The sequence below is a fragment of the Berghia stephanieae genome, chromosome 2 (assembly GCF_034508935.2).
Source record: "Berghia stephanieae isolate SIO BIC M18660-M18661 chromosome 2, UCSD_Bste_1.3, whole genome shotgun sequence".
NCBI lineage: Eukaryota > Metazoa > Mollusca > Gastropoda > Nudibranchia > Aeolidiidae > Berghia > Berghia stephanieae.
Genome location: NC_088361.1, coordinates 41587674 through 41612153, shown reverse-complemented (window position 1 = coordinate 41612153; position 24480 = coordinate 41587674). Strand labels below are relative to the sequence as shown.

General features: G+C 34.0%; 2 protein-coding genes across 3 annotated transcripts in view; one reads left to right on the top strand and one right to left on the bottom strand.

The window, feature by feature from the left end:
- Positions 1-1613: 1613 nt before the first annotated feature.
- LOC144964893 (L-seryl-tRNA(Sec) kinase-like) lies at positions 1614-12056 on the bottom strand. 2 transcript variants are annotated; one of them, XM_078899625.1, is made up of 6 exons: positions 11923-12056; positions 7939-8139; positions 7267-7546; positions 4418-4616; positions 2398-2558; positions 1614-1827 (listed from the first exon to the last, which is right to left on the bottom strand). In XM_078899625.1, the coding sequence occupies exons 2-6, from the start codon at positions 8131-8133 to the stop codon at positions 1619-1621; spliced, it is 1044 nt and encodes a 347-aa protein (XP_078755751.1). In that variant the 5' UTR covers positions 8134-8139; positions 11923-12056; the 3' UTR covers positions 1614-1618. The 2 variants fall into 2 exon arrangements, with proteins under 2 accessions (XP_078755751.1, XP_078755750.1); XM_078899624.1 differs by having other exon boundaries at positions 11808-12016.
- Positions 12057-12190: 134 nt separating this feature from the next.
- The window catches only part of LOC144964892 (uncharacterized), a 29442-nt gene continuing 17152 nt past the window's right edge, over positions 12191-24480 (top strand). The window contains exons 1-9 of the mRNA XM_078899623.1: positions 12191-12554; positions 14201-14325; positions 14801-14886; positions 16036-16152; positions 17560-17793; positions 18620-18740; positions 19100-19210; positions 20285-21652; positions 23283-23465. Coding sequence (XP_078755749.1) covers positions 14223-14325; positions 14801-14886; positions 16036-16152; positions 17560-17793; positions 18620-18740; positions 19100-19210; positions 20285-21652; positions 23283-23465 — 2323 coding nt within the window. The 5' untranslated portion in view covers positions 12191-12554; positions 14201-14222. The remainder of the gene's footprint in view (positions 12555-14200; positions 14326-14800; positions 14887-16035; positions 16153-17559; positions 17794-18619; positions 18741-19099; positions 19211-20284; positions 21653-23282; positions 23466-24480) is intronic.

Here is a 24480-nt window from a genome sequence, read left to right as displayed (position 1 = left end):
AAGGGGTGTCAATGCTAAGCTGTCTACTACACATCCCTCTTTTGTTGAAAAGCCATTAGGTTCAAAGGCCTAATTACATAGACCTTCCCCCCCCCCCCCCCCCCCCTATTGTTTTGAAAATCCAGTCAGTTCCAAAGCATCAACACACTAGCGAGAACATCTCGCTTACGTGATTCTACAACCCAACTCCCCCTCTTTCCTCATTTTTCGCCTACCAGTCACCCATTGTCTTCCTTTTCCAGTCTGTGCGATTGTATTGTTGGCCAAGCCCAAGTGCAGTGATTGAAGTGTTTGCCTACCCCTCACCCTCATCTTATACTTATGCTCTTAGTTTAATATCGCCGGGCATTATTACGTCTGGCCACCTTCCCGAATTTTTGAAGGAAAATAGAGAGAGAAAAGGATAAGGTGCTCTCAAGTTATTTCGGTTTAAAGAAAGTCCTGCTTAGAAGTTTTTTGGTTCATCGTAAGAATTAGTACAAAGATAATGAAGAAACTAGTACAATTTATTAAATTCTTTGCGGTTTAAGGTATTTTTCGGTTTAGCTTCTTTCGGTTTAAAGTAATTTTACTGTATTTGAGTGTATCCCCCTTTTTTTTTAGTGGGATCTTTTGACCTCCCATGATGGGTGGATAAGCGCCATAAAACCCCTTGTAAATCACCTGTTATGTAATATTATAATTATAGTTATTGGTTTTAATTATAAGGTACTTTGTCGACATTTGAGTGAATCCTTCATAGCTGGATGCTTTGCTTGTGCCTTTATGAGACTTTTAGATAATGTCAAAACAGGCACATTGATAGATTGCTCGTGGAACCTTCTGTTCCCCATTTGAACCAGTCCCCTTTGTCTTGCTTTTTTCTGATGCCTGTACAAATTTTCCTCTATCATCTTCCTTTTTACTGGTACTGAAATAACCTAACAGTGTCTCAAGCACTGTACAACCCTTAAAAACAAAACAAACATCTAAAATGGAGAGAAAGATAAAGGGAGTAAATGTGACTCATAAATAAGGGGATAACACAAAACAAACGACGTTTCGTGTTTACTTGAAAAAGGCCAAAGGCCGAAACATCATTTGTTTTGTGTTGTTCCCTTATATATGAGTCAATTTACTCCCTTTATCTTTCTCTCCATTTTATTGGCTCATTTAGGACCTCTAGTTTTTGGTTAAACAACATCTAGTACTTTGAGAGTATTCTTTATAGCGGGATCCTTTGCTAGTGTCCTGGTGGGAATTTTAGGTAATGTCAAAATCAAGGAATCTTCTGTTCTCTATTTGAGCTAGTTCCCTATGTCTTGCTTTTTCTTTGGTGTTGTTGATCTACAACTCTTCCTCTATCACATTCCTTTTCATTGGCGCTGAAATGACCTAATAGTGGTGCAAGCGCTATTAAACCCTAAAAACAAGTAAGAAAACGAGCCCAAAAATTGTATTACCTTGAATACCATAGAAAAATATTTTATAGGTTAAAGGACAAATTGGTTTGAAAAATGATGTCAAATATTAAATCGATTTGATCAAAAATAAGTGAATAAGACATTAAATAAATGTTATCCATTTATTTCCGACCAATTTATAATTCAAGAAAAAAGAAAGACAAGTACGAATTAAATCAATGTGTGGCTTTTAATTTTTCACTGAATAATGTATTAAAATATTTGTATAAATCACAGTTTTCACCTTTTGAAGCATCGTGTATAGTTGTTACTGACTCCTCGTGTGGAATTTTTAGGAATCCACTTTTAAGGGCGTTTAAAATGTAATACTTCACTTCCATGGCTTGTTTGCTGAGTGATCTCACGTCCTGGGAATCCCTTTTCCCTGCATAAATGAAAACCAAATCAAAGAAATAAAATCATTAGTTTGTTTTTTTAGGCTTTAAAAAAATTTATATCAGTTCAGAAACAGGAAAGATAATTGGAGAGTTAAAAAAATAGTAAGTCAGCACTCATAGTGCATTGAAAAGGCTGAGACAAATTACTAGTTCAATGAGAAAACAGAAATAGGTTCCAAGAGTAATATATCTTTGTGCTTAGTCTGGGATCATCTAAAATTCCTAGACATAAAATAGCACTGAATCTCATAGAGAATACATTAAAATGGTAATAAAATTACAGTGTCGCATAACATATGACTGGCTATCAAATGGTTTAGGAAGAAAGAGAGAGGAGGGGGGGGGGGGGGGGGGGTCATACCTGAAGATTTTTTTGGACAAAGCAAATGGTAACCAAAAGGTCTCACTCCAGACAAGGTTACAAAGCCTTGTGGAAGATATAATAGATAAAGGGAAACAGAACATACAGCAAATGATCTCTCCAGCTCACATGAGAGATCGAGGCATCGAAACATAAAATCATACTCGCCCTGTCACATTGTCTAATATAAACCTACCTTGAGCTATCACATTAGCCACACATTGACGGAGAATAAGATCAGCTTGGTGAATGAGGTTTTTAGAACATACAGCACGACTCAATGCAAGTTCTTCTTCATTTAATTGAGAAATTGGTTGAACTGGATTTTCAAAGGCTTCTTTAATCATTGGGTGGATACTGGAATAAACAAAAAGGAGAAGAAAAATTCAGCTTGATTTACACATATGAGCATTTAATCACTCACTGGGTGGGGTTCCTGACCTCCCATAGTGGGCAGGGAGGTACATACTGTGTCTTCTATCCCCCTATGTCTGTTTTCCAACATGCTTCCTGTCTTTGTCTTGGAATGAGATTACTTGGTTTTGTCCTGGCCCTGGCTGGGAGGGAAAGAGTCAAAAGTTAGTTACTTTTGGAAGATGATATTTTTTTCCTTGTAAATCATCTCTCTATTATGCACTGTATTATGTTTTGTTTATGTATTATATATGATTTGTAAACATTTGAGTGTATTCCTCTTAGTGGGGACCTGTGCTTGTGTCTGGATGAGAATTTAGGTGATCTCAAACTAAGTACACTGATAGTGTGCTCTTGGAATCTATATCTGTTCCCTATTTGAACCAATTCCTCTTTGTCTGCCTTATTCTTGGATGCTTTAATTGTAATTCTAGAACTTTTTACTATCCCATTTTCTTCCTTTTTACCGGGGCTAATATGACCTTAATGTGTTGCAATCGCCGTAAAACCCTTAAAAACATAAACATAAACTTAATCACTCAAATGTATTTGAAGGAATCCATTTCAGGATGAAAGCAGCTTAGTGGCTTAATCATATTATGAGACCATTCCAGTTAGGCGTCCTGGCAGGAAAAGCTGGATGTTCAATCATTCTTCGCCGTTAATAAGGCAAATTATAGTTTATCATCAAGTCGGCAACACTGTCCAGCTTTAGCCTCCCACACACGTTTTTGTAACTCTCCTCTCTTCGTTGCTATCCCTTCAGCCTTAGCTACAGTCTTCCCTAGCCATTCTTTCTTGTTCTCCCACTTTTTTGCTGGTCTGCCTTTCTTTCTTCTCATTATTGATTTTGCCTCCTCTAAATTGTCATGCCTTGCCATCTTGCTCAATTTACTTAAAGCAATGGTTACCAAAAGTTATCAAATCATCAAAAAGCAAAAGCTAGTTCTGCATTCCTTCTAAGTTATTTTGACTTGTCATCAGTTCTCATTCAATTAAATATTGAACTGAAAATTTATGATGACCATTTATTTGTACTATATCTGAGGTACTTTGAGTTCAATAATAAAAAATTCGAGTTGTAGCCAATAAATTACTTCATCAAAAAGCTCACTCTTGATCTTTCTTCGACCAATATTGGCTAATTATGCAGAGAAGTTGCACAATGCAATACATTATTGAGAGTAATGAGTAATTGCTGCCAATGTATCTGCAAAGTGCTATCAAGAAGTAATAAAATTTATTGGAGAGCTCTTCCTAAATAATTTCTTGTTGATAAGGTCTTCAAAGAGACCGGCAATAAAAAATAATTGCCTTTGGCACCCTTCAATATGCAATCATTACAGTTATAATAACTAACATGCAATATGGGAGTCGAAATAAAAAACACACCTGGGGGATGATGTGCTTTTAAGTTTCTTTCTTCTTCTTTTTCGGGGGGTGGGGGGAAGGGGGAGAGAGAGAAAAAGCCCCCCCCCCCCCCCCTCTCCTCAGTGAAGTCAGTTTCATCTAACTGACATACTACTGAACTATTTAGGTCATTAGCAATTCAGAAATCAATTTTGCAGCAGCTTTTGCATGAACTTTCTCCTTTTTCCTTCCAAATTCATTTATTTATTTTAATGAATAGAGAATCCCTCAATTATTCGCAAGAAGAAGATAAACTGCATCGTTACTCATGAGAGTTTTTCACTGCGTTATGTTTTGTTGTCTAGGATTATGGAATTAGAAAAGATCCTGTAGTGGAATTTCTTCAAGGTATGAAAGTAATATTCAATATAAATACATAGATGCCAACTTACACATCTGTCATTTGATCTGTAGTCACCCTCATACTGTATTTTTCCCAGTGAAATTTTGCTGGATTTGGAGGTTCCAACTTTTCAGTCATATTCAGAATGACAGCTTCACTGACAAACTCTTTTCCCTTTCTCGTTTTATTTCTCTCTAGGGCATCTTCTTTCGAGGAATACATGTAAATTTCACAAAAGCCTGTTTCATCTGAAGAAATGGAATTAGAAAGAACACACTTAAAATAAGGAGGAAAAAAGATGAATATTTATAAAATATGCAAACACTATAAAATGCAACTATTTGATTTCTTGCAAACCAGAGAAATAGACTGGGTGGGACTTGAGAAAAGCAATAAATAGATAAGTGGATAATAAATGTTAAGCTCATTGGTGATTTGAGAAATGCTTTAAATACATAGCTGGTAATTTCAATCTCTGATCAGTACTAATGATTACATCATTATCATCATCATTTTGCTTAGTTATATTTAGGAAGAATTTTACATTTAAAAAACTGAAAAAAAGTCTAGTTTAAGATTTGTCGTGTGAAAAGATTTTTGGCAAAATAGGCCATGAGGTTTTTGCATCATCTAGAGGCAGTTTTTGTTCCATACCTACTATAAAATTAACAAATCACAATTTTGATTTGGAGGAATTAAGCATGGTGAGAGCATATTGCAGAGAACATATAAAATGGTTTGATAAAAGTATGTTGCATGGTGAAAGTGGTGAAAGATAAAACATGATTTCGATTCCGACTTACATTATATCAAATTTTCCATTATCTATTTCTTTTCCTTTTTCTTCTTCAAAATAGCTAGATAATAGTTTTGTTATTCCCAACATAAAATGACATTTCATCAAATCTCTATACCAATCTAAAGAATTCATTCTTTAGATTTATCATCATCCATTTTATACCCCACTATTTTAAGGCGGATCATGTAGTATCATGATATGATATTTATAGAGGATTGGCCCTATTTAAACACCCTTAACCAAATAAATTGATGTATTATAACTCCACAAAACCTTAAACTTGTCAAAAGGATTTAAATAAATGAATACAACAGATATTGCTTAAGGGTTTAACATTTTTTATTATTTTTATTAAAACAAACAATGATACTTGTGAAAAAATCAATGAAAAAAGACATGGCCTCTCTAATCCTTTTTGGGCAGCTCTATTTTTTTCTCCATTTATATAGTCCCAGATATGATCTGCCACACTCTGTGCCTTAGAGAAAAGATACAGAGGCGCTCTTGGTGTAGCAGATGATGTAGAATCCATCATTTGATAGTCCTCTGGGTTGTGGGACGACGATCTTAAAATGGATAAAAAATTAATATTATATTCTACAGTGCTGAATTCTCTGGTAATTGTTTCAATATAGCAGTAAGCAGGAGAATGAATTCATCAATTATACAGATTCTAAGTTCAAATAAAAATAAAATATTCAATGGGTGGCTTATGGAAGAAAATTACAAGCGTAAAGATTTACTGAAATAGTGGCATGGTAAGTTAAATCAAAGAGCGACATACAAGGTACATCAATGCACAGGTAGCACCATATTATCATCATCTGTTATAAGAGCTGTTAATAGATGAGTATAAGAATGATGTCAACTACCACCATCCTGAAATCCTGTTTAAAAATTCTCCTGTCAAAAGTTCTAAAAAAATCCAGTTTATCATTATACCCCCCACCAATATAATTAGGAAATTCACAAAATATAAATCTTTCAAATTTACCGACACGCTCATCTCCTGAAAAAATCAACGTGCCATGAGTAACACACTTCGCCACTCGTTGCTTACCCCGTGCAATCACAAGGAGTGTCCCGATTTGTAGATTTCAAACTATTTCTAGAATGAAAATCCCTAATTTGTATTAAATAAAGCTCATAACTCACTGTGATGGACAAAATATTAACTTTCTTGTTATTTAATCATTTTTTAGTCATTTCAATTCAACACAAACTTAAATTTTTGCTCATTGAAACATCCTTAAAGTTGTCGCCTCGTTTCATGGTTTGAAATCATCGTGACACGTGTGAGTTTATATCAAATGAGTTTTAAAAACAAATCGGATCGGGGGAAAAACGTTTTTACATGAAATATTACAACTTTATACGGATAATAATTGACTTACCTTATTATTTTGTGGCCCAGTTATTTCAAAATTTTTCCATTTTTTCCTGATTCGAAACCAATTGAAATCAGGTCACGCAACAGTCTTGTGATAGAAACTATGATAAATGTTTTAACCGTTTTTTTACCTTGTTTGTGTGCTTAATTATATTTTCAACGGAATTTGAAGATATTTTGGACTTGCAACGATTTATTTTGAATTTAGGTGGACTTTGCCTAGAAAGTTACCATCGGGGAAAGCGGTTCTAAAATAGATTTTTTAAAAAACAACTATTTTTTCCTCTACTGACGATGGGAATTGCTTCTTTCTTTAAGAATAACACATTTTGTCATTTTCTACAGAAAAGAGCCTGATTTGGAACACAAAATAGCCTTTCTCATTTGTTTTAGGTAATTCAATACTGTTTCATAGAGATAGTAAATGACGAAACCAGGATTAAGTGATTTCGACCAACATAAATTGTCTGTACAAAAAAATTGCAAAACACATTTTCTTGCTCATGTAGATTCCTTGTAACAAAACAAACAAGAAAAAAATTATCATATTGGAAAAAGAATGGATATGATATGAGAAATAACAGTTTAAATATATTTATTTTTTTTGCAATTTCGTTATGTTCTGTAGAATCCGACCTAAGTGCTCAATATTTTTTCCTTCTAATTTCATTATATTTCATGGCTTAAAATGTCTAAATGGTAAACTCACACTGTTTTGCTAGCTTATAAAATTCATACCGCATACTGCTGAAGTATAAATTATCATCAATAAGAAAAAGGACGTCATTGATATGTTCAGGGTTGTTTGAAAAACTATTTTGACAGTCGAACAGAAAACGTTCTTGGATATCCTTGTTGATTTTTTCCAGTCCATCCAATCTTTTGAAATCCAGCCAAAGCCCAAATTTCTTCAAATTGTGAATGATGATTTCCACCAACTGTAGCACTTGATGACGAGATGTTTTGAAAACACTGCCCTCAGTCTGAGTCTATGGAAAGATAATGCAATTATTCACAACAACTGCTTTAACAAAATAGTCTCCTGATATTTCTTTTTTCAATAAAATAATATACAGTTAACAAATAGCTAAATAAAATGTGGGTTATCTACAAAGATATATTTCATAATCTTGTTTTTTCACAACAAAATACAGTATCGCCTTTACAATAACAGCATTTTTTAAATTAAAAAAAAAAACACATTAAAAGGAAAAGAAAAGAAATATTATATCTTAATCTTAACAAAGAAATTACTCCTTGAACAGGAATATTATTGAATGCATAAACATGTCCTGCTATATAGCCCACAGAGCATGGCATTCAGCCAAATAATCATCTTACGGCTATCTCACATGAAAAGTTTAAAGTGAGGAATATAAACCTTATCCTGGTGTTGCAGAAGCAAGCTTTCATGCAGTTGGATGCTGTCTGTGTTTGAAGTGAGAAGAATTTTGTCATAGTTGACATGAACAACTATATAATCATTTGAAAGATTCTGATCCAGTCTTTGACAGAAAAAAGACTTTCCACTGGCTGGTATGCCACACATGGTGCAGAGACAGATCCTGGTTGGCATGATTCACTGTTGGTTTGGGGGGGAAAAGGGAGACAAAGTATAATATCAGATGTCTTTTAAATTCCTTCACATACTAGAGAAATCGACTGAATCATTTTTGGGGATAAACTACACATGAGTATCTTTCTTAACATTAACAATCTTGGTTTGTGATGAAAATATAAAGAGTAAATATGACTCTTACTCTTAAAGTGGACAATACACAAATATTCGACGTTTCTGCCTTTGGCATTCGTCATGCGAAAGACAAAACACGCAGACAATGACGAAATATTTATTTTAAAATTATATAATGAAATCAAATTATAAAGGAGACAGTAAAAAAGAAAACGCTATTTTACAGTCCCGTAAAGATGGTTCCCGGGGCTATTTTTACATTTAAACGGGCATCGCTCGTCTATTATAAAAAAGAAAAAAAGAAAAAAAATATTCTACTAGAATGGAAGCCAATGCTGCCGTTTTTTTTAAAGAACACAGTATGTGCCAATTGGTTAACATTGTATATACTCTGTGTTTTTAAAAACAAGGGTAGCATGGGAGAACAATGGCTTGAGGCAAGATTCAACTCAAAATATGCTAAATTGACAGTAATTGTATGTTATGCCCCACAAGAGGACCAGAGTGAGGACGAGAAATAAAGCTTTTATGATAAGCTAAATCGAACAGTACAAGAGAGTCCAAAGCATGATGTACCTATAATATAGAGAGAAAGATAAAGGGAGTAAACGTGTCCAAATGTGTCTCCTACATAAGGGAACATTCTTAGAATATCGTAAAATTCTTCTAAGAATGGCCGTTGAAAACATTCCAAGACATGATATGCTCATGATCATCGGAGACCTTAATGCTAGAGTTGGCAATACACAAACAAATCAGTCCGTTGGAAAGGAGGGCATAGGGGTACTGAACAACAATGGAAGCAGACTGGCAGAATTTTGTGAAGAACACAACTTCATTATTGGTGGAACTTTCTTCCCACACAAAAACATACACAAATTGACATGGAAATCACCAGATGGGAAAACAGAAAGTCAGATAGACCATATAATTATCAACAGAAAATGGAAGAGCAGCTTAAACGATGTCAGAGTCAGAAGATTGGCAGACATTGGAAGTGACCACCATCTTGTCACAGCCAAAATCTCTACTAAATTGATGAAAACAAAAATAGCAAAACAGAAAGAGAAACGTTTCAACACAGATAAATTGAAAATCCCAGATATCCAAAACAATTTCAATATCTCAGTAAGAAACAAATTCAGTGCAATACAAGATATTACAAACATGACAATCCAAGATTTCAACCACGTCATGCAGGAAAGTGCCACTGAACACTTAGGACACAATAAACCCAATACAGAGAATTGGATATCAGCAAGGTCATGGGAGCTCATTAACCAAAGAAAATCAAACTAAATCTCCTGAACGCTAAATCCCCCCGACTGAAAGAAAGGCTATCCAGTAAATACTCATTGAAGGATAAAGAAGTGAAAAAATCCACAAGGAAAGACAAAAGAGATTTTGCAGAAAATTTAGCAACTGAAGCAGAAAATGCAGCTGTAAGACAAGACACACAAACACTATACAAAATCACAAAAAAGCTCTCGGGAAACAGAAGTTATGGTCAAGAGAAACCATTAAAATCCCAAGATGGTAGTGTCATCACAGACGAAAAGGAGAAAATTGAAAGATGGAGAGAATATTTCGCAAACCTTCTGAACAGACCAGACCCATCTTCTTACACAGATATCCCAGAAGCAGAAATGGACGTAGAGGTTAATCTTGGTCCAATCACTGAGCATGAGGTGCACGAGGCAATACAACAAAAAAAAAATGGCAAGGCCCCAGGTATTGACAAAATCAGTGCGGAAATGATTAAAGCGAACTCGCAAGAAATGTCCAAAATTCTCAGTAAATTGTTCACCAACATTTGGGAAAAGGAAGAAATACCAGAGGAGTGGCAGAAAGGCATCATCCATAAAATAGCCAAGAAAGGAGACCTAGGAAATTGTGCTAACTGGCGTGGAATCACACTCCTGTCCGTAACGAGCAAAATTTTTAATAGAATCCTTCTGAAAAGAATCTCACCTCACATTGAAAACATTCTTAGAAAAGAGCAGGCAGGGTTCAGAAAAGGGAAGTCATGTAGTGACCACATATTTACCCTGAGACAAATCCTGGAGCAAAGCATTGAATGGAACAGCCCCCTCTACACCATTTTTGTCGATTTTGAAAAAGCCTTTGACAGCTTACACAGAGAGTCCCTGTGGAAAATACTCCGCCATTATGGTATACCGATGAAGATAGTCAACCTAATCAAAGCAATGTACAGCAACTACCAATGCCAAGTGATCTGTGGTAACAATTTAACAGACAGCTTTAATGTAACAATTGGTGTAAAACAAGGCTGCATACTCTCCCCACTTCTGTTTATCCTGGCTCTAGACTGGCTCATGAAAAATACAATTGATGGTAAGAAGAGAGGCATTCGCTGGACACTGACATCCTTTCTGGAAGATATAGACTACGCAGATGATATCGCGTTAGTTTCCAGTACACACAGAGACGCCTCAGAGAAACTAAACGTACTACACAAGAACGCCTCGAAAATTGGACTGAAAATAAATTTCGATAAGACTGTGAATATTAGGGTGAATCCAAAACATGACAGTGAAATTAGGATAGATGAACATATAATTGAAGAGGTAACACAGTTCTCCTACCTCGGATCCAAAATAACAGACGACGGAAATGCAGAACACGATATCAAGCACAGAATTCCAAAGGCAAACCAGGCTTTCGGCATGCTGAAAAACTTTTGGAAATCAAAGCAAATAATGAGAAAGACAAAGCTGAAAATATACAAGAGCAATGTTTTAAGTGTACTGCTTTATGGAAGTGAAAGCTGGAAAATGACATCCTCCTTAATACAGAAACTAGAAGCCTTTCAGAACAAGTGTTTAAAAAGAATTTTTAATTTATTTTGGCCTACAAAAATAAGAACAGTGGATCTATTAAAGAAAGCTGACTGCACTAGCATTGATAGCCAAATAAAAAGAAGAAGATGGCGTTGGCTGGGTCATGTGGCCAGAATGGAAAAAGGGTCACTTCCCAAGACAGCCTTGTACTGGACAGCAGATGGGAAGAGAAAGCGGGGAAGACCCAAAGAAACCTGGCGAAGGACCATGGAGAAAGAATTAAAGGAAGCAGCCTGTCCTGGAATACAGCCACCGCAAAAGCAGCCGATCGCAAAAAATGGAGATGTCTGGTGGATGCCCTATGTGCCTCAAGGCCCGAAGAGGATTAAGTAAGTAAGTACATAAGGGAACAACACAATATATTATGAGTCACATTTACTCCCTTTATATCTCTCTCCATTTTACTGGCTCATGTATGTAGGCACCTCTAGTATTTGGTGTACCTATATTGCTGGGTGACCTAAACGCAAAGGTTGGAGTTGGACGAGATAATGACTGTAAAAATAGCCCCCAGCCAGAACCATCTAAAAGAAAAAGGTGTGTGTGTGCAGGGCAATGAGAGAGAGAGAGAGAGAGAGAGAGAGAGAGAGAGAGAGAGAGAGAGAGAGAGAGAGAGAGAGAGAGAGAGAGAGAGAAAACCAATTTGAATTTTTAAAAACAAAGGTGGACGTTCTATAACTATATATGATAGCCTACATCTTTGGCAGTCAAAATCAGTCAAAAAAACAGGAATCATATCAACTTCATTCATTCTATTTCGCTCCGAAATGGCTCAATAGCAATAGGAATAGCTTATCTTGAACTTCTTCACCTAACGATCCTGGATGGGATGTGGAAAACAAAACTTGCAACAATCCTACTACTAAGACCTAGGTACTTGAGGCTGACGTCAGACCGACCGAAAGGATGTTTGTTTACAATGTTTTGTGTTTGCCTTTTCATTTCATAGTGCTTACGTCCCTTTACCTCTGCAAAACACCCAAGAGTGAAGAGGTAGAATAAAGTTGTTGTTTTTTTCCCAATATATTCGAATACGAAGAGGTACGAAAATGACTTCCGGGAAACATCAAAACAAATCTGTTGTCAGGTTCCCGTCTATGAGCCCGGTGTGTTGAAAGACTGCAGGAAAATTTCGAAGGCTTGTAACATGTAGCCAATCGAAAATTAGGCAACATGCCCTCAAATGGTCAGAATGGACATCGACATATGTACTATTGTCATAAAATTATAATTAAATCCGGACGATCCTATCTCGATAAATTGGTGGGCGTTGATTTTTTTGAGAGAATTCGCGCACTGACTGATGACAGATGAACACTACTCAACTCCAATTCCAGTGACTGGAATGATTAGATAGTATTATCATTATAATTCATTATTTTGCCAACATACTGATGCCTTGTTCTTGAATTGTTAATCTTTTCATTTCTTAAAATATTGGAGGTAAGCATTCTTTGTGATTTGCTTTTCATTGCCTTCTACTTCTTCTTCCTCCTCTTCTTCTTCTTCTTCTTCTTCTTCTTCTTCTTCTTCTTCTTCTTCTTCTTCTTCTTCTTCTTCTTCTTCTTCTTCTTCTTTTCTTCTTCTTCTTCTTCTTCATCTTCTTCATCTTCTTCTTTTTCTCTTCCTTCTTCTTCTTCTTCTTCTTCTTCTTCTTCTTCTTCTTCTTCTTCTTCTTCTTCTTCTTCTTCTTCTTCTTCTTCTTCTTTTCTTCTTCTTCTTCGTTATGCAGATTCCTCAAGTTTAAGGACCGATCTACATTTGATTTTTGAATCTGGAAGAAAGTCTTTAGCGAAAGGGGGGGGGGGACTATAGAAACTGGGATAAACTCGGGATCCATGGCTCTAAAGGACTGCTTTCTACTTTAGTAATTAGTAACTATCTTACATTGGGTTTTAAGGGTACGAACTCTTAATTATCTGAATCATAGCTTTTCGGAGAAAAAAAATTACATGTAATTGTAAAACTATCATATTCGCATTATTTAGTAAAGTGTAATTGAAATCTGCAAACGAATTTTTAAAATTTGATTTGCATGCCAAAATTAATATTATAATAGCACATAAAAACGACATATAATTTCCTGACCATGGATACATACAAGCTAGAGGTACCTAATTGAGCCAATAAGATGAAGAGAAAAATAAAGTGAGTGATTGTGACTTATATGAAAAGAAACACTACAAAGCAAGCATCGTTTCGACTTTTGGGGTTGTTTTTTTTTTTATTTTATTTTTTTTTGGTACACACAAAAAGCACGGGGATAATGACTAGAAAGATTTTTTTTTTAATTTTATTTTACATTTATATAAAATTATGTCGGAAAAAAAAGAGGGGTGTGTATAGGGAGGTGGGGGGGGGGGGGGAGAAAGAAAGAGTAAGGTGTGTGTGTGTGTGTGTGTGTGTGTGTGTGTGTGTGTTTGTGTCTGTGTCTGTGTCACTCTGTGTGCAAGGGAGAGAGAGGGAAAGGTGGGGGGGGGGGGGGGGGGGGGGTGACTCTTAAGACAAGGAGATGACATGTAAATTGAAAATTGGAGGCTGGAGTGCACAGCTGTTCAAGAAGTTTAAAATTATGTTGAAAAAGAAAGGGGGCGGGGATGTTTAAGATTTCGATACGCTAAAAGAGTTTTTTTTTTCTCTTCCTCGCCACCCCCCCCCCCCCACCCCCAATTTAAAATATAAAAACAACGGTCAGTCCCTTTTTTGTCCACCTGACACATCTAAACTCAGATGGATAAACGAATCCCAGAAAGATTGATTCAACTCAAATTTTTTCTTCTGTACTTGAAGTAGAAATTAAGAAATCAAGTTTCAAAATCAAATTTATGAACAATGTACATGTTTTTTTTTTTTGTTGGTATTTACCAAACTGTTTTATGAGGCAGACTTATTATATTCCATGGTCTATCCATTGTATGTTACAATTATTTAAGTCCAATTCCATGAATTTAATAGCCCTAGAGACAAAGTTCATTTGATAGTTTGTTTTTCCTATTTTCTGCTCTCAAGTTATTTAATAATGGCATTGCCTTTGTTTTGCTTATTTTACACTTAAAACGTATCTTCTTCCACTTCTTCTGCCATTTTAGTGTGAAGTTGTCCACAACAATCATGGCGTCAGACGAAATGATGAAAGCCATCAAGGGGTCGATGGATAAATTAACCCCCAATTCTACAAATATTATCAGAGTTTTCTTTAGCTCTACTTTTACTGGTATGTATGAATTAATTTTTTAAAAACTCTACATTTTTAAAAAACCCCAAAAAAATCCACACACAAAAACGAACAAACAAACAAAATAAACTACACTTGAGAAAGACTACCCGGAGGGCTGAATTGAAGATTTCTCAAGACGTCACAAATTGAATGAGTTCATCAATAATAAAGGCAAATGGAATAACAGCTTTCAAACTTTATATACATTCTGTTTAATTAAATACTGCTGTATTTATTTACTTAAATTGACATCAATTTATTTGATATTGTTAATCATTCTTTTGTATAGAGTTAATACATTAATATTTAGTATTCTTTTCTACCTCTATACAATTAAAATGTTAAAAAGTAATTGCTTTACTATGCCTTTGTCTGTTATGATGTTTAATTTTACTGGATTTAAGATTTCATTTGACTGTTCAATGAAAAGTGTTTTGTATGTATAGTTTATAAATGGTCTCTCTTTTTTCAGACATGAAAGAGGAGCGAAATTTGTTAATGAGGGAAGCCTTGCCAGAACTCAAATCATATTGTCAGGAGAAAGGATTTGAACTAGAGGTGATATTTTATAAAATTTCATACCAATTTATATGTCATATATTCATATATTAACAACAATAATAATAAAATGCTTAATATCCTTTTATGTGCTAGCTGGAGTTTAGACCAACAGTTCCTCATTAAATATTAATATATCCAATAAGTGGTCTAGTGTTATGGCTTTGGCATTTGGCTTGACGATCTGTAATTCAAAAGTTCTAATCCTGAAAATTGATGTCCTCAAAAATAACTCTTTACTCACATTTTTTCACCGGACTAATATGTAAAATGAGTATCTGGTCAGTAACAGTGTTGTCTTCACATGTCTCCTCCTGGTTGTTCAATGTTGCTGTTAGCTTATGCACCTTTGTAAAGCATTTGAGCATATTTAATGGATATTGTGCAATATAAAAGCTCTCAATTTTGTATTATAAGTGAGTGTTAATGATAAAATTTTATCTTTTAATTTATGTCAAACTTATGTCAAGTCAATTGTTTATCCTGTGACAGGAGGCAAGCTTAAAGTAGAAATATAATTTGAGCATATTTAATGGATATTGTGCAATATAAAAGCTCTCAATTTTGTATTATAAGTGAGTGTTAATGATAAAATTTTATCTTTTAATTTATGTCAAACTTATGTCAAGTCAATTGTTTATCCTGTGACAGGAGGCAAGCTTAAAGTAGAAATATAATTTTATTATAGAACTGTACTGATTTTTTTTTTTTATGGGTGAAAGAAGGTTTATTAGAGTTACAGCTTTATTTTAATTTTATTTTTTATTTTATAAACGCAAATTTATATTTGTTAACAACGTTTTTATTTTATTTTTATTTTTCTGTTTATTTTAAGAACTTCTACGATTTTCACCTTATCAATAACAATCTATTCTGGTCATACAAGGGAAAAACAAAACATATAATGGTTTGAAATATTTTGTGGCTAAAAATTGCTTTAAAAAGGCAAAAAAGCTCTACCAATATTGTATTATATTAAAACTCTCAAATATTTTTAAAAATTCAATGTTTTACCAGGATTAAAATCTAAAGGCAGTAAGTATATCAATATTCTTTTGGCTCATTCTGAACTTGTATTTGCATATTTATTACATATTTTTATCAGCCAACTCGATGGTTCTTTAATAAATAAATAATTTTTTTCTCCAGATTGTTGATATGAGATGGGGAGTCAGGGAAGATGCTGCCACAGAACATGCAACCGCAGAGATTTGTTTGAGAGCTATAGAAAATTGTCAGAAGTTATCTGAGGGTCCAAATTTTGTGGTAAAAGATGATTAAAAGATAAAAAAAGAATTACCGAAGTTAGGCAGCAACTAACACTAGATGATCGTGTCATAATCATGTATCATGACAATGTATTAACATGCTGTCATTATTGGAAGGGATATAATTGTCTAATTGGATATCGTGTAATTAGTTATGCATTTCCCAATTATGCATTTGTGTGTGTGTTCGTGTGTGTGTGTGTGTGTGTGTTGTGTGTATTTTGCTTTTATAAGTGATGATTCATTACCGAAGTTTGGCAGCAACTAACATTAGATGATCGTGTCATAATCATGTATCATGACAATGTATTAACATGCTGTCATTATTGGAAGGGATATAATTGTCTAATTGGATATCGTGTTATTAGTTATGCATTTCCCAATCATGCATTTGTGTATGTGTTGGTGTGTGTGTGTGTGTGTGTGTATGTGTGTGTGTGTGTGTGTTGTGTGTAATTTGATTTTATAAGTGATGATTTTATGACATTTTTCTTTAATTGTTGTTGGAATAATGGTCATGTGAAGCTGGCACTTATCTGTATTCTGAGTAACCAATTTTCATTTCACATTTTCGGTGCCCTCCTTAATTTCTAAACTTGCCCCAAGTTTAGTATCCATATTTGTTCATGTTTACTTCATTTTGTTGATATTGCTATCTCTTGATAAATCATTGCTATTTCATTAAGGAAGGCTTAAGTGATAACTTCTGACGCTAATGGTCTCATGCTGAAGTTGGAATATGACATTTTCATTAAACCCCTGCATATCATTTGAATTCACTGACTGAATCATACAGAATATTCCTTTAATTGAATTAAGACAGACTTGGAAATGCGGGTCTTATTCAGCAGAAAATGAAACCAAAACAGCTGTTATGGAATTTTTAAAATACCTTTCTACCGAGACATTACATATATACATTCAAACAAACAACAGCTGTCAACAAAAATCACCCATGTTGGCCAATTAATCAAATCGGGGGTTATTATTTTACCCAAAGAAAACAAGAGTGGAGTTGGAACCCGAACACTCCCTCCCCTAGGCATTCAGTGCAATGCCTTATCCAATCATCTGTCATGTAACTGCCCCTCCCCCTCCTATAGGATTATTTGGGGAAAATTAAGGTGACCGCATTTCTCCTTGAAACAGATTTATCTAATTTTTACATAAATGACATTTCAACAATGATACATTAGATACAAATGGTCTGAGAAAAAATTGTTCATTAACAAAATGAAAGAAGTATGACAGTTGTACTTCATTATATGCATTCTGTAGTTGATTTTTAATGAATGATTAAAGATCAGGGGAAGAAATTTGAATTGGGTTTGTCTTACTTTGTGTTTAATTTGGCATAATATAACATTAATTTATAATAACATAAATTCTTAATTCTATCATACAGTTTTTTCTGGGAAATAAATATGGGTTCAGACCATTGCCCAGTGCAATTCCAGTAACAGAATTCCGTCTCTTCCGACGCCTTGCATACTGGATGGAAATCAATTATGAAATTGTGGAAAAGTGGTACCTCCTCGACACAAATGCTGTCCCAGCTGAATATCGAATGCTTCCCATCACTACTTTACTTCCCTATTATAACAACATGAATCCCGTCAACAAAACCAACCGTCTAGTGGTGAGAGAACATCACAAGTCTTCTTAAATTGCCTATATTTTCCTTACATATTATTAGAGATTCCCATAAAGTATCAATTTACCGCATGGTGCCCTAAAATAATAAAAACATTGCTGCCAGACAAGGTGCATATTTATTTATTTTATTTATTCTCGCTAGGTGTCAATATTATAATACAGTTCATTTTCTTGGGGCAATCGAGAGTGTGAATGGTTCTTAAAAAGTAGCTCATTTTGTGTGAAAGTAGTAAACATAATTCCTTTGCTGATGTTATTAAATTTGCAACAATTTTTTCTTTTCCTACTTCTATATTGGAGATTCACTTTTCGCTTTTTAAGAAAAAGAGAGAACCACATCATAGGGATATTGTTAGAAGGGAATATATCTATGTTATCATTTGGATGATATTATATTGTAAGTAAAATTTTGTTTCCAATGTTTGATTGTATAAACTGCTTAAGACAGATTGTAAAAAGTTGATTTAACTGTTTTGACTGGGGCCATTATTCAAGAGTTTATTAAGAAGCTGCATTATTCTCAAGAGTTGCTGAATTCGAAAAATAAATTAGCCCTTACTATTATCTCTTCAATTAAGAGGATTGAAATAGTTATTAAATATTTTTAATGCTTAATTGTTCTCCAGTCTCAAAATTGGTCTCTATATGAGCGTTTCAAAATTGTAAAGAAATCAGGGTTTTGTTTTATAACTTTAAAGAGCAGGTTCCCTTATCATTATCAGGAATTATCATTGGTTACAAATATGTAAATAAGAAATATCTTAGATTGCCTGTAATGTGATTTTTAAAATTTCATTCATTGCAAACAGCACATAGCCAACTGGGAAAGTGATGAAAGAAATATGAGAAATGTACTCAGGAAAGTTTCTGTGATGGCGCTGAATCAAGGAAAAATAACGGCTGAACAATGCGACCGATATTTTATTTCTGGTGAGGTTTTGTTTGAATAGCTTGCTTTCTTTGGTTTATTTGTTTCCTGTTATATATACTTGAAGGTTTAGTTCATTTATCACATAGAGTGATATGTTTCTCATGCATATTGAGCCAAATTTGGAAATCTAAATTTTATTATAAGTTAATCAATTTAGTAACTAAATCATGCTTAGTCACAATCATTTATAGATTTCATTCTCTTACTTTTTTCTCATTCTTTCATAGAAATTAGATTCAGGTTTCAACATTTCACTTATATCATAAATTTTGAATTATTGGTATGGAAGTGATCTACTACATTAAAAAAATATATGTAAAGTAGATGTCATTTTGTTATTCCTTTCCCCTTATTTCAGTCACTGAATCTGAAGTTAGCAAAGGGATTTTGAACTATGGAGATGTGAAAGACAAAGTCTTATGCTTCAATCGTTCCCTGATGCAGATTGATACAAATGATCCTGTGGCAAGTAAGTCGCTGTGATAATCCAGACTTAATTTTAAGGCTGTCAGTTTTGATAAATCCCAATCCCATTTATAGAACACCAACAAATCCCAAGGTATCTTCCGCTTCCCCACCATCAATAGTAAATGTGAGCATACGTTCTCATTTGCCAAGCACATTCAAGCCATTGAATTCCCTATCCAACTTAAAGAGTTTAACAATTATGAAAGCGGGTGGTTGGATGGGAGCATCACCCTTGAATCATATACCTATGATGTTCGCATGGGTGTACAATCCGATAGTGATGTCGTTTCTTCTTCTCTTTACTAGCCTATCCTGCTTCTTTGGTTTGTGATTGTATTTTTGACAGGGGATATTTTTTTTCTGTAAATCTTCTGCCTGTTTGTTCTTGGTTATTTATAATTTAGCTTATGATATCTTTAGGTTATGATTTTGATTTACATTTGTACTATTTTTGTTAGATTGCTTGTTTTTTTGGTTCAGCGGTCTCTCATATAACCTCAATTGTGTTGGAAGAGACCTAAAGCAACAAACAACAAACAACAACAATTATGAAAAATTGATTAGCCAGTTATGAAAAAGAAAATCCATATGTAAAATATGGAGAACATTTGAATGTTTTAGAGACCATAGCGTGTCACCATCCTCCAAGACACAATGTTCAAACTTATTTTGAAGTACAAAAAATCTTGGTTCCTGATTACTAACCACCAATGCCGGAATTATTGATTTAACTAAAGATTTGAAAAAGTATTATTATTATTATTATTGTTATTATTATTATTATTATTATTATTATTATTATTATTATTATTATTATTATTATTATTATTATTATTATTATTATTATTTTTAATGTTATTATTTTTATTTACCATTACAACAAATTTGTATTGAATCCGTGTGGAAAACGATAATCTTATAATGTATGTGATGTAAATAATTTCAAAGATAGCAATACTGTGTTGATTGTGGCATTAACAATATCAAAATAATAATGTTTTGATATGTGTCATTTTATTTTGTCTGAATTGCATAATGGTTATATGTTGACTGTATTCCTATTTTGTTATTTCAGAACGGTTTATTGACATGACTTCAGAGGGTGAAATAGACAAAGATGCTCAAGATTTGTTAAACAAATTAGCAAATGAGAAGTTGCCAAAAGCTTTGCCTGCACACCAAATTCTAGAAAATGCAATTAATTGGAGCTCTAATGGTGTGAATCCAGATGATGACATTCATGGAAGATACTTGATTATGTTTTGTGAATGGTTCAAAACACTAATGAAGGAACAAATCGACAAAGCTATACATAAATGTAATGAAGCCATGATAAAGAACGATATTCATGCTGAAGTCGCAAGACATTTAGCAACTGGAATCAATAAATGTCAATGCTTTTATGGTCAAGATGAGCTGATAAATGAAATATTAAGATTGATACAGAAACCAGCAATTGAGCCCAAAGAAGAAAGTCCAATAAAGGAAATCGCTGATGGGGAAGATAACGAAGATGATGAAGAGGAAAACGAGGCTGCTGAGACTGACAAAGCTGAAGAAAATGAATCAGAAAATAACAATAAAGACAGTGGGTTTAACCCACCTAAAAGGGAAGAGAGTATTTTGAATGATGAAAGTAGTGAAGAAAAGGCGGATAGTGAAAGCCCATCCAAGGAGGAGGGTAAAGAAAATGAAATGGAAGAGGAAGAACACAATAAACCCGAAGAAAGGAATCCAGAAGAATTAATTGTTGAGCATTTAAAAGAACGTGGATTGGAGCCTCCTACTGTAGGGCGTGGTTTAGCTGATAAATCATCTGATCCAAAGATCAACATACGAGAAGAGCTCATAACTTTCACACAAACTGAGGATCATAAACATCCCATCATTATTTATGGAGAGTCAGGCTCTGGGAAGAGTGCCATCATTGCACGTGTTGCTCATATGATAAAAACCATGGAACCTCAATCACTATTAATAATTCGCTTCTTGGGTACAACTATGCAGGCTAAAACTATTCGCAATGTTATCATCTCAATCATCAAGAATATTTGGATGGCTTACAATGTTAGGCATGAGGATCTTGATATGTCCTCAGACATAATATATATGGGTCAGTATTTACAGGCTTTGATTTGGCAAGTCTCTACCTCAGAACGTCCATTGTACATCTTGCTGGATGCATTAGACCAGTTGCTGCCTTTGGAACAGGCTCACAGCCTAACCTGGCTCCCAACAATTCTACCTCCCCATGGATCATTGATAATATCTACTCTCCCTGACCACAACAGTATTCTAGAAAGTGCCAGACGTGTCTTGCCAAAGCCTGAACAATTTGTTGAAGTTCTGCCAATAGGAGAGTCGGCAGCTGAGAAGATTATAAGTGCCATCAGTCATATGAAAAGTAGAAGTATCACAAGGCCACAGAGGAATTTTTTGATAGGTGAGATTTTAAATATTATCTCATATTGCATCCAGGGTTTTTACCACTGATAATATTTCACACAATATTTATTTTTAATTTATATTTATCTTTAGATTTTACCACCGCTTGTAGCATCTGACCAATACAAAGTAAGACCCAACTGGATTGAAATAACTTGATAACTAAAGACAAAATGCTATTTTGATTACATGATAAACAGAATACACAATCTCAGAAACGATATTTAACGTATACTGAAAATCTGACTTGAACCACAAGGGTGGGCTGATAAATATTTTCCATTCTGTTATAACGTTTTTGTTTTCAACACCAGTGCATAAATCAAATCATATATCAAAAGAAAGCTTAAAATCTTGGCTATAAACCATGCACTTTATTTTACCAAATAGTCACCATCCCCATCCTCACATAGTTGCCAGCGTTGGACTAGTTGGCACAATCTGTCGGCAAAGAACTGAAATGACTTTTCCCAGCACTGTCATAATGGTTTCCTTTTAGACCCTTCTTGAGCTGAGGGAGCAAGAAATAATCAGATGGGGCAAGATTCACACGATATTCTGAATATTGTAAAGTTGGAAGCTTCAACCGCATTAAGACATCTTGATGATTCGTGTGTGGGTGTGCATTGCCATGCTGCAGTAATGAGTCTCCACCATGCTAAACTCATAGCAGTCTAGCTTTAAGAGCTCGTAGTCTTGAGACATATTGTTCTGAGTTCTTGCTCTTCCCTTGTTTTAAAAATTCTATGTGAACTACACCCTGGATGTCTCAGAAAAGGGTAAACAGTACCTTTTTTAATTGAGACAATAAGCTTGAAATTTCTTGGATTACTGTCAACTTCTTAATTTGATTTGTATCAGATGCAGAAAGTGCCTTACCTGGACATTTGCAATCAAAGATACTTAATCTATGGGATCCTCTCCTCTAAACATTCCATTCTAACCCATTTTCTATTGCAATATGAAAATATACTTGTCACCATAAATAGTTTTGATTCTTGTATGAATGTTTACAGCAAAACATCCTTCATCTGTCAGAAATTAGATAAAAGTTTTCTGTTCGATTAGACGCTCATTAGAATTTGCCATTTTCTCTTGTTTTTCTTATCTACTTTGATGTGTTACTAGATTAGTGACGACATTGAATTATAAGCACACTTGACGTTACATCAATCTGTACGTGTGTCTAAGCAAAGCCAATTGCTTCAAGAGTATTTGTATGGAGCTTTGGATAGAAGCAATGAGTTTGTTTGGGGGTTTTTTGTTTTGGTTTTTTTCTAGGTATTAGCAATTGGCAGCCCTTTCAATGGTAAACATTTTCTAATTGTACTTTTCATCTCATACGCGAGATTTTAATTTCAATGTCAATTACTGTGCCGGGACATCTTTTAAAATGCTCCCAATGTTTCTCACTGTTGTTTTATGAAGAAAGTGGAAAAATCATGTTTTTCTCTTCATTTTGAAATCAAAACATTTGCAAAATTTTTAGCACTGTTAAGACTGGCAAATTGATGACTGGTCCTGTGAGAGTTCTAACATATCAAATTTGTTATAATTTGACATCATCAATTTTCAACTGACATTAGTTTGAAGTCGATCTTGAGCATTTTTACTTGTTTGTTTTCCAGAACGATTTAAGGAATGCCCAAGCCCACTATACCTAAAATTAATCACAGATCAAGCTCTGAAATGGAGATCTCACCAAGTGGTAAAAGATCTCATTCTGGGCTCAAATGTTGTGCATGCTATCAACCATCTTATGATGAACATGGAGAAGAATCATGGCATTGTCTTTGTCTCCAAGGCTTTTGGTAGGTTAATCAAATATCCTTTGACCTTTGCTAAAAGAAGAATAAAATATGATTCGAATATTCTTGCGAAACTTAGATGGAATGATTTATCTACTCCTAGAATTAAACTTAATCTCTTATAGCTGTGACATATTTACAAAGAGAATACCTCAAGAGTAATTTTGTAGGAATAGGTAATTTCCTGTTTGGTTTTAAACATACTTTTGTGTTCATAACATAAATAATAATAATAATAATAATAATAATAATAATAATAATAATAATAATAATAATAATAATAATAATAATAATAATAATAATAATAATAATAATAATAATACTTTATTGCATCCCAAAAAGGAAATTTTTTGTACAGACGTGTTATAATTTACACAATAAGATAAAAATACAATGGAAATAGGATGTATATATAAAAAAGGAACAGCTCCATAACCAGAGCTGCGCTTTATAATATGAATAATTAATTTCAACACTGTAAAATAGTTAAAACTGTCACTATAAATTGAAAATTGAAAAGATTGCAAAACAAATAAATTAATATTTACATTTTTTGAAAGTAAAAATGCGAAATAATTATATAAAATGATTATTGCTTGTTATAAAGCCTAATACTGGACGGCAGAAAAGATTTTCGGTGTCTCTCTGTTTTCGTTGAAATAGAGAAAGGGCGACCACTGCTTTCTGACATAATAACTGATGGTCTTAGTGGATGATACTGGTCATTTAATATTTTAGTTATTTTATTTATACAAAATTTCTCGTATAAAAGATCTACATCGTCAACATCATTTATATAGCGTTTAATGGATTTTTTAATATTTGAATTTATTTTGTTCCTTTCCACTGCTAAGCAATTGCCTCCCCAAGCTGTTATAGAAAATGACAAAACACTTTCGATTACTGGTCTATAAAATAATGTACAGAGGGTTTTATCTATTCTAAACTGAGAGAGTTCTGATAAAAAATATGTACGTCTGCACATCTTATGCCTAATTATTTTCAAGTGTTCATCCCA

Excerpts from the sequence above, each read along its gene's own strand:
- LOC144964893 (XM_078899625.1), bottom strand. The coding sequence starts at position 8,133 with ATGCCAACCAGGATCTGTCTCTGCACCATGTGTGGCATACCAGCCAGT. Across the intron at positions 4,617-7,266 it reads TTATAAGCTAGCAAAACAGT|ATGAAACAGGCTTTTGTGAA; the intron begins GTGAGTTTACCA and ends CCATTTCTTCAG. Across the intron at positions 2,559-4,417 it reads ACAGATCAAATGACAGATGT|TATCCACCCAATGATTAAAG; the intron begins GTAAGTTGGCAT and ends TGTTTATTCCAG.